Source organism: Entelurus aequoreus, linkage group LG24 (assembly GCF_033978785.1).
Source record: "Entelurus aequoreus isolate RoL-2023_Sb linkage group LG24, RoL_Eaeq_v1.1, whole genome shotgun sequence".
In the NCBI taxonomy this organism is placed as follows: domain Eukaryota; kingdom Metazoa; phylum Chordata; class Actinopteri; order Syngnathiformes; family Syngnathidae; genus Entelurus; species Entelurus aequoreus.
In genome coordinates this window covers 6,470,229-6,489,292 of record NC_084754.1, presented here as the reverse complement: position 1 = coordinate 6,489,292, position 19,064 = coordinate 6,470,229, and the positions used below count along the sequence as shown (strand labels likewise).

The following is a 19,064-nucleotide window of genomic DNA, read 5'->3' as shown; positions in this document are numbered from 1 at the left end:
ACTCTTATCGTGTTTTTTTATTCCTTTTTATTCCAAAGTGGCAGCCATAAAAGTATTTTGTCCTTCATGACGATCGATGACTTGAAGGCAACAGTTGTCCCCTTTTGCACTCGCCACAAAGTATTTCCTCACTGCTAAGTCACTTTATGACAAGCAGTCATCCTGTCATGTGACAACTAGAGCAATTTCACACACTCATCCTGTCTTTGACGTCCTAATGATTATTTTATTACCACTACAGCACTACATTCTTGCTTAGTCTATACAACAAAGATTATTCAATTAACGTATTTTGAGGGCCACGTATATTTCCTTAAACCTAAAACAACACTACGAGTATAACTAAAGTTTTATTTATTTTTTGCATCTCCACTTTTTTTGTTTTAGTTTTTAATTTTATAAATCTTTATTTATAAATTGCGACATTTACAAACAATTGAGAAATAATAATAATCAAAATAAGTACAAAAACAGTACAACAGTACAAAAAAGCGCCAGGGGGTTGTAAACTCAATAAAGTAACTAAAAAATAATAATAATAATAATAACAAATAAAAAATATATATATATATATATATATATATATATATATATATATATATATATATATATATATATATATATATATATATATATATATATATATGTATATATATATATATATAATACTATATAAATATATATATATATATATATATATATATATATATATATATATATATATAATACTATATAAATATATATATATATATATAATACTATATAAATATATATATATATATATATATATATATATATATATATATATATATATATATATATATATATATATATATATATATATATATATATATATATATATATATATATATATATATATATATATATATATATATATATATATATATATACATACACTACCGTTCAAAAGTTTGGGGTCACGTTGAAATGTCCTTATTTTTGAAGGAAAAGCACTGTACTTTTCAATGAAGATAACTTTAAACTAGTCTTAACTTGAAAGAAATACACTCTATACATTGCTAATGTGGTAAATGACTATTCTAGCTGCAAATGTCTGGTTTTTGGTGCAATATCTACATAGGTGTATAGAGGCCCATTTCCAGCAACTATCACTCCAGTGTTCTAATGGTACAATGTGTTTGCTCATTGGCTCAGAAGGCTAATTGATGATTAGAAAACCCTTGTGCAATCATGTTCACACATCTGAAAACAGTTTAGCTCGTTACCGAAGCTACAAAACGGACCTTCCTTTGAGCAGATTGAGTTTCTGGAGCATCACATTTGTGGGGTCAATTAAACGCTCAAAATGGCCAGAAAAAGAGAACTTTCATCTGAAACTCGACAGTCTATTCTTGTTCTTAGAAATGAAGGCTATTCCACAAAATTGTTTGGGTGACCCCAAACTTGTGAACGGTGGTGTATATGCATATACACCCACACATTTATACACGCATATTATGCATACACACACATACATATGTATATATATATATATATATATATAATATATATATATATATATATATATATATATATATATATATATATATATATATATATATATATATATATATATATATATATATATATATATATATATATATACATATATGCACCTTATTGCTTTTTTATCCTGCACTACCTTGAGCTTATGTAACGAAATTTCGTTCTTATCTGTACTGTAAAGTTCAAATTTGAATGACAATAAAAAGGAAGTCTAAGTCTAAGTCTAATAAATCAGACAGTGAGTCAACAAATAACAGATGTCCACTAGAGGGCGCCATAGATGCTTTATTTACACATGACATTTATACATCTGTTGTCTGATTTCTAAGACAACCATGAGCCAGTAATATCATGTCTGAGTATATTTGGTGCATATTCCTTACGCTTTTACGTCGGCAGCATCCTGCGAAGTGCGGGTGAGCGTGCGGGAACGAAGCCTCTCTCCAGCCTGTTGGAGCTCCTGAAGGTTCCTCTCAACATGTGGCCGTAGACCGGAGAAGATGCGGATGAGCGTTGAGCGTCGGGATGGACAAGCTTCACTTAACGAGCATGTATTGGACACTTTGATCATCTGAGCGGACTGGACATTGGCCGAGAGCTAGTGGGCAGCCTCGGACGGAGTGGGCTCTCTTGGTTGCTTTGCTGGGTCGGTTCCTGTCTCTGACCATGCTGCCCCAACTAAAGCAGACAATGGCGTGGACCGCAGAGGCCACTGCGGTGTTTGTGAGTTTTGAAATTGTGTTTTTGTTGTGTTGTTTGTCTTTGTCTGTAGGGGTGTAAAAAAAAAAGATTTTCAGATTAGATTAGATTAGATAGTACTTTATTGATTAATTGCGATTCTTATTTGTAACGATTATTAATCGATTAAAAAAAATAGTTTTTTCCCCTAATATACATATATACATATTTATACATATATACATATATTTACAATTATACAAATATATAAACACATATAAACATATATAAAGTTACACACACATATATACAATACACACATATATACACACACACACATATATATATATATATACTCACACACATATATGCATATACACACACATATATACACGCACACACATTTATACAAACATATATACACGCACATACATTTATACACATATTATGCATTTACACTGACACATAGACATTTATACACATATATACACGCACACACATTTATACACACACGTATATATATACACACACATTTATACACCCATATCTCACACACATATACACACACACGCATATACTGTATATACACACATATATCAGTGTTTCCCACACATTCATTTATTTGTGGCGGCCCGCCACGAAAGAATTACGTCCGCCACAAATAGATTTTTTTTATTTTTTTTTATTTTTTTATTTATTTATTTTTTGTCCTGTCCAGCTTCTCAGGCAAATCATATAGTTGATGTAGATGCCCACATAGGCTGTTCAGATTTACTTTACAAAAGAGAAGTGTTGCCTTATTTGTATTTGACCACTACTGTTTTCTGTTTATTTGTTACTGACTGTGGCAGGACACCTCTGCCTCTGTTTCACTTTATGTTGCTGGTAAATAATATGGTTGTAGTAGTAGGCTAAAGTTAAATTATTTAGTATGCACTAATTAAAGGGGCAGAGCTTTCAGAGACATTTTAGCTTTTATATTTCATAAGATATATTTTTTGTAATAACCACAATTAATACATATATTTCAGTGAATAACTTATTGTTCAAATCTGTGTATAAATATGTACATAAAGTGTTGTAATTATATTGTAAAATGGATGGATGGATGGATGGATGGACGTTTAAAACAAAACTGTTATTATTAATTAGTAAGTATACATTTTTTGAGCCTTTTTAGAGAAAATTATATCATTGTAGTGAATTATGCAAATTACTCGATTATGTCACGGTGACCACGCCCATAGCCACGCCCCCACCGCCACAAGTATCTTGGCAGTTTATGGGAAACACTGTATATACATACACTATATTGCCAAAAGTATTTGGCCACCCATCCAAATGATGAGAATCGGGTGCTGTAATCATTTGGCATCATTTGGTATAAAAACAAGCACTTAGGCAAGGAGACTGTTTCTACAAACATTTGTGAAAGAATGGGCCGCTCTCAGTGATTTCCAGCGTGGAACTGTCATAGGATGCTACCTGTGCAACAAATCCAGTCGTGAAATTTCCTCGCTCCTAAATATTCCAAAGGAACTTTGAATACCAAAACATTTTGGACAATTCAATGGGATGGCACTTCAAGTTCATAAGTGAGTAAAGGCAGGTGGCCAAATACTTTTGGCAATGTAGTGTATATACAGTGGTGTATATACAGTGGTGTGCCGTCAGGGCCAGCAAGGCCTTCTCTGCTGGCCTAACATAACCAGAAATCATGATCATAATTAAAGATAAAAGTAATTTTTTATTTACTTTCCCTAAATATCTAAAAGTATTCATATTCTCTTCATGTCATATTATGCTCCTTCCAGTGCTGTTGTTTTTAGTTTGTAGAGTTTTTATCCAATCAGAATTCAGCTAGCTTATGTTGCCATGCTGTACCAAATCTGCCCGGGGCCTTCAGATTCAGCAATGCTGGCGTCCGTGCACTGTAAGTGAACAGGCACATACAGTTGATAGACAGTTGCAATAGCCAATCAGATCACACGTTGTTGTCAGTAAGGCCTTCTAGATGGCCTAAGGTCAGTGTTTTTCAACCACTGTGCCGCGGCACACTAGTGTGCCGTGAGATACAGTCTGGTGTGCTGTGGGAGATGATCTAATTTCACCTATTTGGGTTAAAAATATTTTTTGCAAACCAGTAAATATAGTCTGAAAATGATGTGTTGTTGTTGAGTGTCGGTGCTGTCTAGAGCTCGGCAGAGTAACCGTGTAATACTCTTCCATATCAGTAGGTGGCAGCCGCTAGCTAATTGCTTTGTAGATGTCGGAAACAGCGGGAGGCAGGGTGCAGGTAAAAAAGTGTCTAATGCTTAAACCAAAAAATAAACAAAGGATGAGTGCCCCTAAAAAAAGGCATTGAAGCTTAGGGAAGGCTATGCAGAACAAAACTAAAACTGAACTGGCTACAAAGTAAACAAAAACAGAATGCTGGACGACAGCAAAGACTTACTGTGGAGCAAAGACTATGTACATCCGAACATGACATGACAATCAACAATGTCCCCACAAAGAAGGATAAAAACAACTGAAATATTCTTGATTGCTAAAACAAAGTATATGCGGGAAATATCGCTCAAAGGAAGACATGAAACTGCTACAGGAAAATACCAAAAAAAGAGAAAAAGCCACCAAAATAGGAGCGCAAGACAAGAACTAAAACACTACACACAGGAAAACAGCAAAAAACTCAAAATAAGTCATGGCGTGATGTGACAGGTGGTGACAGTACACCTACTTTGAGACAAGAGCTATAGTGATGCATGCTTGGTTATGGTTTAAAGTCATATCCAACAATTGCGACAACGACTCTTTGCCGTCAACTTGAGTTTCGTTTTTTTAACGATTTCTGTGTGCCTCCGGATTTTTTCAACGCAAAAAATGTGCCTCGGTTCAAGAAAGGTTAAAAAACACTGAGCTAGGTAACGTAAGAACTCCATTACCCAGCATGCCACAGTAGTGTAGAGCAGTGGTCCCCAACCACCGTGCCACGGCCCGGTACCGGTCCGTGGATCAATTGGTACCGGGCCGCACAAGAAATAAAAAATATAAATATTTATTTTTTTATTAATTCAACATAAAAAACACATGATACACTTACAATTAGTGCACCAAACATATTTACATATACATATACACACACACACTTTTCCCCCATATATATATATATATATATGTGTATATATATATATATATATATATATATATATATATATATATATATATATATATATATATATATATATATATATATATATATATATATATATATATATATATATATATATATATATATATATATGGGGAAAAGTGTGTGTGTGTATATGTATACGTAAATATACATATATATAAGGAAATATACGTGGCCCTCAAAATACGTTAGTTGAATAATCTTTGTTGTATAGACTAAGCAAGAATTTAGTGCTGTAGTGGTAATAAAGACACGATGAGTGTGTGAAATTGCTCTAGTTGTCACATGACAGGATGACTGCTTGTCATAAAGTGACTTAGCAGTGAGGAAATACTTTGTGGCGAGTGCAAAAGGGGACGACTGTTGCCTTCAAGTCATCGATCGTTATGAAGGACAAAATGCTTTTAATGGCTGCCACTTTGGAATAAAACGTAATAAAAAACACGATAAGAGTTTAAACTTCACAAAATAAGTACTGATTTCCACTTTCATCGGGGAAAACAGTTATTAGATTGGATGGGACACACTATACCGGACGTGTGAGTGGGCTATGTTCCCACTGCGCACGGTCCTTAAAGGCAGCACGGTACAATAGGTTGTTTACCATTGAAGCTGCGGAGTGCAAATGGGCGGAGCTAAGTGTTGCGCGCACCGGAATGTGTGCTCGAGAGCGCGTGCCGTGTGCACGCTTTTTTATGGCGACAACAGTGCTGTCAGTTTCCGAGGGAAAAAAGAAAAATGTCCCCCTGGCGCTGATTTGTACTGTTTTGTACGTATGTAACCTATTTTTATGGGCTTTCCTCTTTGTGATGTTAAGTTCCTGTTATAAGTTGTTATACAGTATATGCCCTGAGCTCTTATTTTGAAGGCGCTAAGAGCGGAAGTGGCGACACGTTGTAGTGGAGCGGAGGTTTTGAAAGAAAGGAAATGACGTGGTCCTCGTGTAAAAGTGGAGCCTCCGTGTTTGTTATTTTGTAGTTTTATACAGTATAAAGCTACAAAATAACAAACACGGAGGCTCCAGTTTTGTGATGTTAAGTTCCTCTTATAAGCTGTTATACAGTATATGCCTTGAGCTCTTATTTTGAAGGCGCTAAAACTGGAGCCTCCGTGTTTGTTATGTTGTGGTTTTATACAATATGAAGCTACAAAATAACAAACACGGAGGTTCCAGTTTTACACGAGGACCACTTTATTTCCTTTCTTTCAAAACCTCCGCTCCACTACAACGTGTTACCACTTCCGCTCTTGGCGCCTTCAAAATAAGAGCTCAGGGCATATACTGGAAAACAGCTTATAAAAGGAACTTAACATCACTAAGAGGCAAGCCCATAAAAATAGGTTACACTTATTTTGATTATTATTATTTCTCGATTGTTTGTAAATGTTGCAATTCATAAATAAAGGTTTATAAAATAAAATAAAATAAAAAAATAAAAATGATGTCTTGAACTTGAACAAAAAAATATATATACTTCAAAACCGACTACAGCATTTATTAGATCGGACATCCATATAAAGATATATATTTTTCACTACCCACTAATTATGAAGGGATAGGAATGACGTAATGTTCAGACCACATTGTCCACTTTTCTGGGAATTTTTTTACAGGTCGTGTGCACAAAGTCGATTGTCATCATAGCTTGAATGGTCTTTGCACACGACACTACTGATCTGTGGCCTATAAAGGTGCAGCCTCGCCTCCCATATTGACAACAACCTCCTCGGCGGGAAAAAAAGACGTGCATCTACTTTTCTCCTCAAGAAGACGATCAAACCACGACATGGACCCTTGCGACTGCTCCAAGAGTGAGTTTTATTACCCGAGCAGCCATCTATTGAAGTGCATTGTGTTGTGATATTTGACCTTATATTATTATTTCTATGTGTGTGTGTAGCTGGAACCTGCAAATGCGGAGCATCCTGCAAGTGCACTAACTGCTCCTGCACCACCTGCAAGAAGAGTAAGTCCACTTATGTCCTTTTAATATATTCAAAATGTTGGCCTTGCCGCTTTTTAATGACTTTTAAAGCTGTTGACTTCAAATTGTATTTAACATGCATTGAAGTACAAACTATGTTGTCTCTTCTGGATGCAGGCTGCTGCGCTTGCTGCCCATCTGGATGCAGCAAGTGTGCATCAGGCTGTGTGTGCAAAGGCAGGACTTGTGACACCAGCTGCTGCCAGTGAGGAGCAATCATGGCCGCCCGCCTGCCGGGGATTTGTTTTGTCTTATGTCTGATTTTCATGTCTTTATATACATAATAAACTTTGTATTTTTCTTCTATATTGAAATGTTTCCTTAAATCATTTTAGTTGGGGTGTATTTTTCAACGTGTTGCACACAGGGACACATGCTGAGAAAATCCCAAATTTTGAAAGCAGGTTAAAGCTGAGATGTCTCAAAATTAACCTTGAACTTTTTGCCTTGTTTTTTTTTAAATTTTTGCTCAACTTATGGTTTGCTGGTATGTCATTTTAGAAGACATGGGACCGTTTTAAAGTTAAAACTTGGGCCACATTTGAACATGCATTTTGTATTTCAGCTTTTTATTTGGCCATTTTTGATCCAATTAAAATTAGCTGAAGTCTAAAAAGCTACGATGTCTCAATATTAACCTTGAACTTTTTGCCTTTTTTATTTTTTTGAATTTTTGCTCAACTTGTGGTTTGCTGGTACATTATTTTAGAAGACATAGGACTGTTTTAAAATTAAAAACATGGGCCACACTTGAACATGTTTTTTATTTGGCCATTTTGATCCAATTAAAATTTAGCTGAAGTCTAAAAATCTAAACCCAGTGTGCTGCAAATGGACTGAGAAATACAAATTTTGAAAGGTTAAAGTTAAGATGTCTCAAAATTAACCTTGAACTTTTTGCCTTTTTTTTTTTAAATTTAGCTCAACTTGCGGTTTGCTGGTATGTAATTTTAGAAGATATAGGACTGTTTTACAATTAAAACTTGGGCCACATGAACATGCGTTTTGTATTTCAGCTTTTTATTTGGCCATTTTTGATCCAATTAAAATTAGCTGATGTCTCAAAATTAACATAACTTTTTGCCTTGTTTTTTTAAAATTTTTTGCTCAACTTGTAGTTTGCTGGTATGTTATTTTAGAAGACATAGGACTGTTTTAAAATAAAAAAAATTAAAACTTGGGCCACTCTTGAACATGCATTTTGTGTTTCAGCTTTTTATTTGGCCATTTTTGATGCAATCAAAATTAGCTGAAGTCTAAATCTAAACCCAGTGTGCTGCAAATGGACTGAGAAATCCAAATTTTGAAAGCAGGTTAAAGCTAAGATGTCTCAAAATTAACCTTGAACTTTTTGCCTTTTTTAAAAAAAATTTAGCTCAACTTGCGGTTTGCTGGTATGTAATTTTAGAAGATATAGGACTGTTTTACAATTAAAACTTGGGCCACACTTGAACATGCATTTTGTATTTCAGCTTTTCATTTTGGCTATTTTTGATCCAATTAAAATTAGCTGATGTCTCAAAATTAACCTTGAACTTTTTGCCTCTTATTTTTTTGTATTTTTGCTCAACTTGTGGTTTGCTGGTATGTTATTTTAGAAGACATAGGGCTGTTTTAAAATTAAAAACGTGGGCCACACTTGAACATGTTTTTTATTTGGCCATTTTGATCCAATTAAAATTTAGCTGAAGTCTAAAAATCTAAACCCAGTGTGCTGCAAATGGACTGAGAAATCCAAATTTTGAAAGGTTAAAGCTAAGATGTCTCAAAATTAACCTTGAACTTTTTGCCTTTTTAAAAAAAAATTTAGCTCAACTTGCGGTTTGCTGGTATGTAATTTTAGAAGATATAGGACTGTTTTACAATTAAAACTTGGGCCACACTTGAACATGCGTTTTGTATTTCAGCTTTTTATTTGGCCATTTTTGATCCAATTAAAATTAGCTGATGTCTCAAAATTAACCTAGAACTTTTTGCCTTGTTTTTTTAAAATTTTTTGCTCAACTTGTAGTTTGCTGGTATGTTATTTTAGAAGACATAGGACTGTTTTAAAATAAAATAAATTAAAACTTGGGCCACACTTGAACATGCATTTTGTGTTTCAGCTTTTTATTTGGCCATTTTTGATGCAATCAAAATTAGCTGAAGTCTAAAAATCTAAACCCAGTGTGCTGCAAATGGACTGAGAAATCCAAATTTTGAAAGCAGGTTAAAGCTAAGATGTCTCAAAATTAACCTTGAACTTTTTGCCTTTTTAAAAAAAATGTTTAGCTCAACTTGCGGTTTGCTGGTATGTCATTTTAAAAGACATAGGACTGTTTTACAATTAAAACTTGGGCCACACTTCAACATTAGTTTTGTATTTAAGCTTTTTATTTGGCCATTTTTGATCCAATTAAAATTTGCTGATGTCTCAAAATTAACCTAGAACTTTTTGCCTTGTTTTTTTTTAATTTTTGCTCAACTTGTGGTTTGCTGGTATGTTATTTTAGAAGACATAGGGCTGTTTTAAAATTAAAAACGTGGGCCACACTTGAACATGCTTTTTATTTGGCCATTTTTGATCCAATTAAAATTAGCTGAAGTCTAATCTAAACCCAGTGTGCTGCAAATTGACTGAAAAATCCAAATTTTGAAAGCGGGTTAAAGCTAAGATGTCTCAAAATTAACCTTGAACTTTTTGCCTTGTTTTTTTTTAAAATTTTTCCTCAACTTGTGGTTTGCTGGTATGTTATTTTAGAAGACATATAGGACTGTTTTAAAATTAAAAACGTGGGCCACACTTGAACATGCTTTTTATTTGGCCATTTTTGATCCAATTAAAATGAGCTGAAGTCTAAATCTAAACCCAGTGTGTTGCAAATGGACTGAAAATACCACATTTTGAAAGCAGGTTAAAGCTAAGCTGTCTCAAAATTAACCTTGACATTTTTGCCTTTGTTTGAATTTTTGCTCAACTTGCGGTTTGGTATGTAATTTTAGAAGTGAAGTGAATTACATTTTTATAGCGCTTCTCTCTAGTGACTCAAAGCGCTTTACATTGTGAAACCCGATTTCTAAGTTACATTTTTTTCTGACGCAGAATGAGTCTAACGCCAGCCAATAATGTTAATTTCTAAACAATGGACATTTATCCATGAAAATATGCGACAGCTGCAGATGGTGAGTTTGACAGCTGGAAGGAGATGCATCATAAAAACTACTGTAGCTGGTAATAGTACATTATATTGTCTTGTTTTTCATACAGTATGTCATATCTGAGTTTGTTTTCCTTACTTTAAAAGGCATGTGTGCTGAATCACATTGATTTCAATTGGAGACGATTTCAGATACAAGTGTTTTGAGGTAAGAGCGACGTCACAGAACCAATTAAGCTCGTCAGTTGAGGTGCTATATATCATTTTAAAACTAATTCAATTTTGTGTGTATTTTTAAAAAACGCACGTCAGACGTGTCTTTCCGGTGACATTGTTTGTAAAACCACCACTAGAGGGAGACATCCACTGACAAGTGTAAGCCATTGCTGTTAAAAAAATATATAGTCTCGTCATGCAAGATTGATTATTTGGTCGATAAGACATAATTCAGTCACTACACATAATAAAATATAAATATATGATATATTTATTATAGTATGGTAAATGTTATTCCATCATTCTTTGCTTTGATGCAGATTCTGCATTGTAAAGTAAAACACATTCTTATTCAAATTTGTAAGGCATTTAAAAAAGTATGAGTCTATATTTTGGTTCAAGTAACATTTTTGTACGCATCTATAAACTATAAAATCAAACTTTATTTGCACTCATTGCATAATTCAAGATCCAGTGTACCGTATATGTATTCCCGAGATCAGTGGTCGTGGTCCGTGACGCATTTGCTACCGGGCAGCATAAAAACATAACCCAAAACCAGTGAAGTTGGCACGTTGTGTAATTCGTAAACAGAACGCTTTTCCACTCTGCATCAGTCCATCTTAGATGAGCCTGGGAGGCGTTTCTGGGTGTTGTTGATAAACGGTTTTTGCCTTGCATAGGAGAGTTTTAACTTGCACTTACAGATGTAGCGACCAACTGTAGTTACTGACAGTGGGTTTCTGAAGTGTTCCTGAGCCCATGTGGTGATATCCTTTACACACCGATGTCGCTTTTTGATGCAGTATCGCCTGAGGGATCGAAGGTCCGTAATATCATCGCTTACGTGCAGTGATTTCTCCAGATTCTCCGAACCATTTGATGATATTACCGACCGTAGATGGTGAAATCCCTACATTTCTTGCAATAGCTCATTGAGAAATGTTGTTCTGAAACTGTTCGACAATTTGCTCACGTATTTGTTCACAAAGTGGTGACCCTCGCCCCATCCTTGTTTGTGAATGACTGAGCGTTTCATGGAAGCTGCTTTTATACCCACCTGTTCCCAATTAGCCTGTTCACCTGTGGGATGTTCCAAATAAGTGTTTGATGAGCATTCCTCAACTTTCTCAGTCTTTTTTGCCACTTGTGCCAGCTTTTTTGAAACATGTTGCAGGCATCAAATTCCAAATGAGCTAATATTTGCAAAAAATAACAAAGCTTACCAGTTCGAACGTTAAGTATCTTGTCTTTGCAGTCTATTTAATTGAATATAAGTTGAAAAGGATTTGCAAATCATTGTATTTTGTTTTTATTTACGATTTATACGACGTGCCAACTTCACTGGTTTTGGGTTTTGCAAATAATTTATAAACAACAACTTTTTCCTCTGAATTAACGCTCTAACCACAAGGCCACTGAGCAATAACATCAACAAAACTCACCTTTGTGCATTCACGCACGGTATAAAAAGTTTGGTGGACAAAAATAGACAAAGGAGGAGTGGCATAACTCACAACCTACAGATCTCAGGGTGGACACTCTAACCACAATGCCACTGAGCAATAACATCAACAAAGCTCACCTTTGTGCATTCACGCACAGTATAAAAAGTTTGGTGGACAAAAATAGACAGAGGAGTGGCATTAAAACACGTCTTTCTGCAGCAGCGTCGGAGAAAGTCGTATATGTAAACAAACTGATCACAGTCCAGTTCAAGGACCGCCAAAATTAGGACAAAAACGGCGCTTGCCAAATTCTCTCATCAGTGAAGCATGTTTGATGCAAACAGTGGGATTTCTAAAAAATTAGGAAGGTTTGTGTCATGTTTGTCCTCCAACAAAAAACATATATTTTCCTTACCTTTTCCCATTTTCATACATTTTTTAAAATGCTCCAGAGAGCCATTAAGGCGGCGCTAAAGAGCCACAGGTTGCCTACCCCCGCCCTAGATCAAGGGTTTTTAGGTGTAAGGCAGGCTGGAGAGGGCTTTGAGTGAGGCCTAGCAGCTTCAGAAAAATAAAGAAACCTCCTCAAACCTGCTAAAAAAAAAAACAATTTTATTTGTTAAGCAGCTTCCAATGCCGCCCCCCCAAAAAATTGTTTTTTCAGGGATGAGCGAGGCCTTAACTGTATTATATTCACTATGCTACACTTAAAAAAGCTCTGCCCTAGATTGGATAGAAATAGGATCCTGCAGCTTCCCTATGGAAACATGTATCGTCATTTCAAATAGTCTACTGTTCAATCTCATTTTAGGACACTTATTACAAGTCACTTACGGCCAATCATAGCAGAATAAATAACACGTACAAACTGAAGTTATGTGCGGAGTGTGCTGGGATCTGGTTCCAGCTGTACCATGTGTGTGTGTGAATGCCTCCAACAGTCGAGCCACATGTCGGCAGCAAAATGAAGCAATCCGGGGGGTCAAGTCGCCTCTTTTAGATTGCCGAGGTTAGCATGAGGAGTGCTTCCCTTGGTTTGGTGCGTACGGCGTGGACTTACAGCAGGTCTTCGCTGAATGTTGGGGGAGGAAGAAGCCTTTCACACTGCTGGCGTGCGGCCCTGAAGCAGGTTGGTTCAGCTTCGTGATGGGAAAAATCAGATTTCGGATCTGAATGCATTTCTCACTTGCATGCTTGATTCAGTTGCATGCCCAAAAAACATTCAAAAAGGTATTATCTCGTAAGTTTGCTAAGTGTAAAATTGAGCTGCCTTTTTAAATGAAAGAAACTGCTGTTCTAAATGTGTCCACTGGATGTCGCAGTAGCAATTCTGTTAGGCAAGCAAATAGTTTATACCGGAGCGAGCAAGCATACCAAGCAAGATAGGTAAAGAGGGGCTGTGTCAGGTTCAAACACTGATGACATCTATTAAACAGAGAAGCAAGGAATCATGCAGAGACAGAGTTAAATTTGGCTCAATGAGGAGACACGTGTTTTGGGCTGTATTCTAGTTACAGATCCAAACTACGTTCTAAAAGTCCAGCCCGCGTGCTTCCTCTATTTTTTTGGAAGGTCCCTGTTACATCACTGAAGCTGTCGCTGAGGGAAGGGGGTAATCTCGACAACTTCAGCTAGACCAGGGGTCGGCAACCCAAAATGTTGAAAGAGCCATATTGGACCAAAAATACAAAAACAAATCTGTCTGGAGCCGCAAAAAATTCAAAGCCATATTACATACAGATAGTGTGTCATGAGATATAAATTGAATTAAGATGACTTAAAGGAAACTAAATGAGCTCAAATATACCTACAAATGAGGCATAATGATGCAATATGTACATACAGCTAGCCTAAATAGCTTGTTAGCATCGATTAGCTTGCAGTCATGCAGTGACCAAATATGTCTGATTAGCACTCCACACAAGTCAATAACATCAACAAAACTCACCTTTGTGCCTTCACGCACATTAAAAGTTTGGTGGACAAAATGAGACGGAAAAAGAAGTGGCATAAAACACGTCCTAGAAAGTTATACATATAAACAAACTACGGTGAGTTCAAGGACCGCCAAAATTAGTAGGACAAAACGGCGCTCGCCAAATACTCGAACCAGTGAAGCACGTTTAATATAAACAGTGTGCTTTATAACAATTAGGGAGGTTTGTGTCATGTTTGTCTTCCTACAGAAACCATATTAACACAAAAAATATATTTTTTTCCCCTCATCTTTTTCCATTTTTCATACATTTTTTAAAAAGCTCCAGAGAGCCACTAGGGCGGCGCTAAAGAGCCGCGGGTTGCCGACCCCTGAGCTAGACCATACTTGCCAACCTTGAGACCTCCAATATCGGGAGGTAGGGGGTAGGGAGTGGGGGGGTAGGGGGTGTTGGGGGCGGGGGGCGTGGTTATTTACAGCTAGAATTCACCAACTAGAGTATTTCATATATATATATATATATATATATATATATATATATATATATATATATATATATATATATATATATATATATATATATATATATATATATATATATATATATATATATATATTTTATTTACATAAAAGAAATACTTGAATTTCAGTGTTCCAGTGGCTATCCATTAGATGGCAGCATTGTCCTGTTTAACTTCTCCGTTCATGATGAGTATATAATTTCGGCCACTGTGTTCAATGGAGAAGTCTGTTCTACATATTTACAGGCAACATACACCTTCCCCTTCGAACGTCTCCTTGTTGTGTGCGCAGTTGTGCACTCTACTCTCGAAAAGCCCTAGATGTTATGACGTCATTGGGCAGGCAAGCTGTTTATGTTGTGGGAAAGCGGACGTGACGTGAGAACAGGCTGTCCCCACTCAGTCTCAGGTCCGCATTGAGCTGGAGGGGGCGTGGCCTCCAGCTCCGGCTGAATACCGGGGAGTTTGTCGGGAGAAAATCTCTGCCGGGAGGTTGTCGGGAGAGGCGCTGAATACCGGGATTCTCCCGCTAAAAACGGGAGGGTTGGCAAGTATGAGCTAGACACAATATATGATTATACAAAAATGCATAATGTATTGACGCTGGTGCTATCGCCCCGTCTCTGCTTTGTCTGCGTCCCGGTACCCAATGTTCGGCCTTGGCAGTCAGCAGGCCGAGTCTGGACACAACACTGATAGAGACGGCTGGCAATCTTTTGGATTTTGGATACAGATAATAATTATAGCAACGGCCCTTAAGCATAAAGTTGTGTGATAATATATATACATGATTATTCTAACAGACTGTGACTCCTCCCCCTCGACCCAACGTAAAACAGGAGTAAAATAAACAATTGGTAACCCCACTTAAAATATAGTTCTGTAAAAATGATTGTCTTCTGTGCAAATTTAGAGAAAGTGAAGAGTGTGATTTACTGCAATACTGTCAGTCTTTTAGTTTGTTTTTTTATTTTGGTTTGTTGAAATTGTTCATACATTGCACAGCTTTTATTTTTCTATCAATACACGGTGATGCCAAGAAGACATGGAGTAACTCAACACTCTTGAATAGTTTCTACCTCGGTTTTTATGGTTTGTTGAGTTAGCACAGATTTATATGTGGAAATGACACGAGGTAGTTGATACATGGAAGAGTTTTTATTTTTGCTTTATTTTGTCTTTATTTTACTTGCTTTGTACAAAACCCAAAACCAGTGAAGTTGGCACGTTGTGTAGATTTTAAATAAAACAGAATACAATGATTTGCAAATCCTTTTCTACCAATATTCAATTGAATAGACTGCAAAGACAAGATACTTAATGTTCGAACTGAGAAACTTTGTTAATTTTTGCAAATATTAGCTCATTTGGAATTTGATGCCTGCCACATGTTAAAAAAAAAAAACTGGCACAAGTGGCAAAAAAGACTGAGAAAGTTAAGGAATGCTCATCTAACACTTATTTGGAACGTCCCACAGGTGAACAGGCTAATTGGGAACAGGTGGGTGCCATGATTGGGTATAAAAGCAGCTTCCAAATGCTCAGTCGTTCACAAACAAGGACGGGGCGAGGGTCATCACTTTGTGAACAAATGCGCGAGCAAATTGTCGAACAGTTTAAGAACATTTCTCAACGAGCTATTGCAAGGAATTTAGGGATTCCACCATCTACGGTAAGTAATATCATCAAAAGGTTCAGAGAATCTGGAGAAATCACTGCAAGGCCAACATTGAATGCCTGTGACCTACGATCCCTCAGGCGGTACTGCATCAAAAAGCAACAGTGTGTAAAGGATATCACCACGTGGGCTCAGGAACAATTCAGAAACCCACTGTCAGTAACTACAGTTGGTCGCTACATCTGTAAGTGCAAGTTAAAACTCTCCTATGCAAGGCGAAAACCGTTTATCAACAACACCCAGAAACGCAGCCGGCTTCGCTGGGCCAGAGCTCATCTAAGATGGACTGATGCAAAGTGGAAAAGTGTTTTGTGGTCTGACGAGTCCACATTTCAAATTGTTTTTGGAAACTGTGGACGTCGTGTCCTCCGGAACAAAGAGAAAAAGAACCATCCGGATTGTTATGGGCGCAAAGTTGAAAAGCCAGCATCTGTGATGGTATGGGGGTGTATTAGTGCCCAAGGCATGGGTAACTTACCCATCTGTGAAGGCGCCATTAATGCTGAAAGGTACATACAGGTTTTGGAGCAACATATGTTGCCATCCAAGCAAATTTATCATGAACGCCCCTGCTTATTTCAGCAAGACAATGCCAAGCCACATTCTGAGTAAGTTATAACAGCGTGGCTTCGTAGTGAAAGAGTGCGGATATTAGACTGGCCTGCCTGTAGTCCTTGTCTCCCATTGAAAATGTGTGGTCATTATGAAGCCTAAAATACCACAACGGACTGTTGAACAACTTAAGCTGTACATCAAGCAAGAATGGGAAATAATTCCACCTGAAAAGCTTCAAAATTTTGTCTCCTCAGTTCCCAAACGTTTACTGAGTGTTGTTAAAAGGAAAGGCCATGTAACACAGTGGTAAAAATGCCCCTGTGCCAACTTTTTTGCAATGTGTTGCTGCCATTAAATCCTAAGTTAATGATTATTTGCAACAAAAAAATACGTTTCTCAGTCCGAACATTAAATATCTTGTCTTTGCAGTCTATTCAGTTGAATATAGGTTGAAAAGGATTTGCAAATCATTGTATTCTGTTTTTATTTACGAATTACACAACGTGTCAACTTCCCTGTTTTTGGGGTTTGTAAACACACTGAGACTAAGTCTAAGTTCACTGTGTTCTTTACGGTGTTTTTGATACTGCACCAATTTTTTCCTCAGAATTTTCACCTGAAGTGTTTTGTCTAGAGCGGGGGTCAGCAACCCGCAGCTCTAGAGCCACATGCGGCTCTTTAGCGCCGCCCTGGTGACTCCATGTAGTTTTTTTTTTTTTAATGTATGGAAATGGAACAAAAATGGGGTGAAAAATATGATTCTTGTTGTATTATGGTTTCTGTAGGAGGAAAAACACGACACAAACCTTCCTCATAGTTAGAAAGCCCACTGTTTAATATGTTTGTGTTCACGCTTCACTGATGAGTATTTGGCGAGCGCCGTTTTGTCCTACTAATTTTTTAGCGGCCCTTGAACTCACCGTTGTGTGGACTGTTACTCAAAAGTTTGTTTAAATGTACAACTTTCTCCGAAGCTGCCACAGACAGACGTGTTTTATGCCACTCTTTTGTCTCATTTTGTCCACCAAACGTTTTATGCTGTGCGTGAATGCATAAAGGTGAGCTTTGTTGATGTTATTGACTTGTTGGAGTCAGGGCCGGCCCGTGGCATAGGCCGTATAGGCAAATGCTAAGGGTGCCGTCCATCAGGGGGCGCCACGCCAGTGCCACAAATGTTGGAGAAAAAAAAAAAAGAAAAGAAAAAAGTTGGTACTATTATTTCTAAATACAAAAAATAATCCCACGTTAATTAAAATGCAAAGTAAAGCCTATTTAATACAAATATTATTTGTTACAACATTACGCCCCCCCTCCCCCCGCACGGTGCGCCCCCTCTTCCCGTATCATGACTTTTTTTGGACGTCACCATATCAAAAAATCAACACAAGATGTCAAAACGGCCAAAACTGTCAGGTGCCCAGGGAAGAGAAAAGAGGAGAAACGAGAAAAAGACAGAGGTAGCAGGTAGGTAACGTTAGCCTACATGAAATGATTTGTCTGTTACAGAATGTGATAGTAACCTGTCTTTTTAGCATTAAGCTAATGTTACATGATTCGGCAATTGCTAATCAATAAATAGCTAGTTCTGTTTTAACGTCGGGTTAATATTGTGGAGGGGGCTAAATTGTTATGGAAAATAATAATGTAACGTTAGGTAATTACAGTACTCCCACCTTACATTCCTCAGGGACATTTGTATTAGATCTTTTAAGCAGGTGTTTTTTGTTTACATTGTTATTGCCTTCTGGTTAGCTAATGTTTGCCCTGCAGGTAATAGTCACTTTTCCACCCCTTTATATATTAGGTATAGTTGTAAGCCTAGTTGTTAAAGTGCACATCATTAATGTTAATAAAGCAATATCACATGAGGGAATGCTGTTTTTTAATTTGAGCACTGCTGTGATTCGGTTAAAGATAATCATAACATAACATTCTCATATAATATGTTAATTTGCTTTCTTTAAAAAAAAAAGTCAAAGACAAAGCTATTCGGTTTCTTGTGAGTATATACACTTCACTGCCGATGTGGGGGGGCGCCACCTAAAATCTTGCCTAGGGCGCCAGATTGGTTAGGGCCAGGCCTGGTTGGAGTGCTAATCAGGCATATTTGGTCACGGCATGACTGCAAGCTAATCGATGCTAACATGCAATTTAGGCTAGCTGTGTAGCTAATAGACACTTACATCATGT

The 19,064-nt window shown here is 36.8% G+C and overlaps 1 protein-coding gene across 1 annotated transcript; it reads left to right on the top strand.

Annotated features, from left to right (window-relative positions):
- The first annotated feature begins 7,055 nt into the window (after nucleotides 1-7,055).
- Nucleotides 7,056-7,697, top strand: LOC133641903 (metallothionein A-like). The gene is made up of 3 exons (XM_062036014.1): nucleotides 7,056-7,210; nucleotides 7,300-7,365; nucleotides 7,501-7,697. Exons 1-3 carry the CDS (start codon nucleotides 7,186-7,188, stop codon nucleotides 7,590-7,592), a joined length of 183 nt encoding a protein of 60 aa, XP_061891998.1. The 5' UTR covers nucleotides 7,056-7,185; the 3' UTR covers nucleotides 7,593-7,697.
- Nucleotides 7,698-19,064: the final 11,367 nt, after the last annotated feature.

Coding starts and splice junctions, on each gene's coding strand:
- LOC133641903 (XM_062036014.1), top strand. CDS start 7,186: ATGGACCCTTGCGACTGCTCCAAGA. Junction 7,211..7,299: donor CCCTTGCGACTGCTCCAAGA/GTGAGTTTTATT, acceptor GTGTGTGTGTAG/CTGGAACCTGCAAATGCGGA. Junction 7,366..7,500: donor CTGCACCACCTGCAAGAAGA/GTAAGTCCACTT, acceptor TTCTGGATGCAG/GCTGCTGCGCTTGCTGCCCA.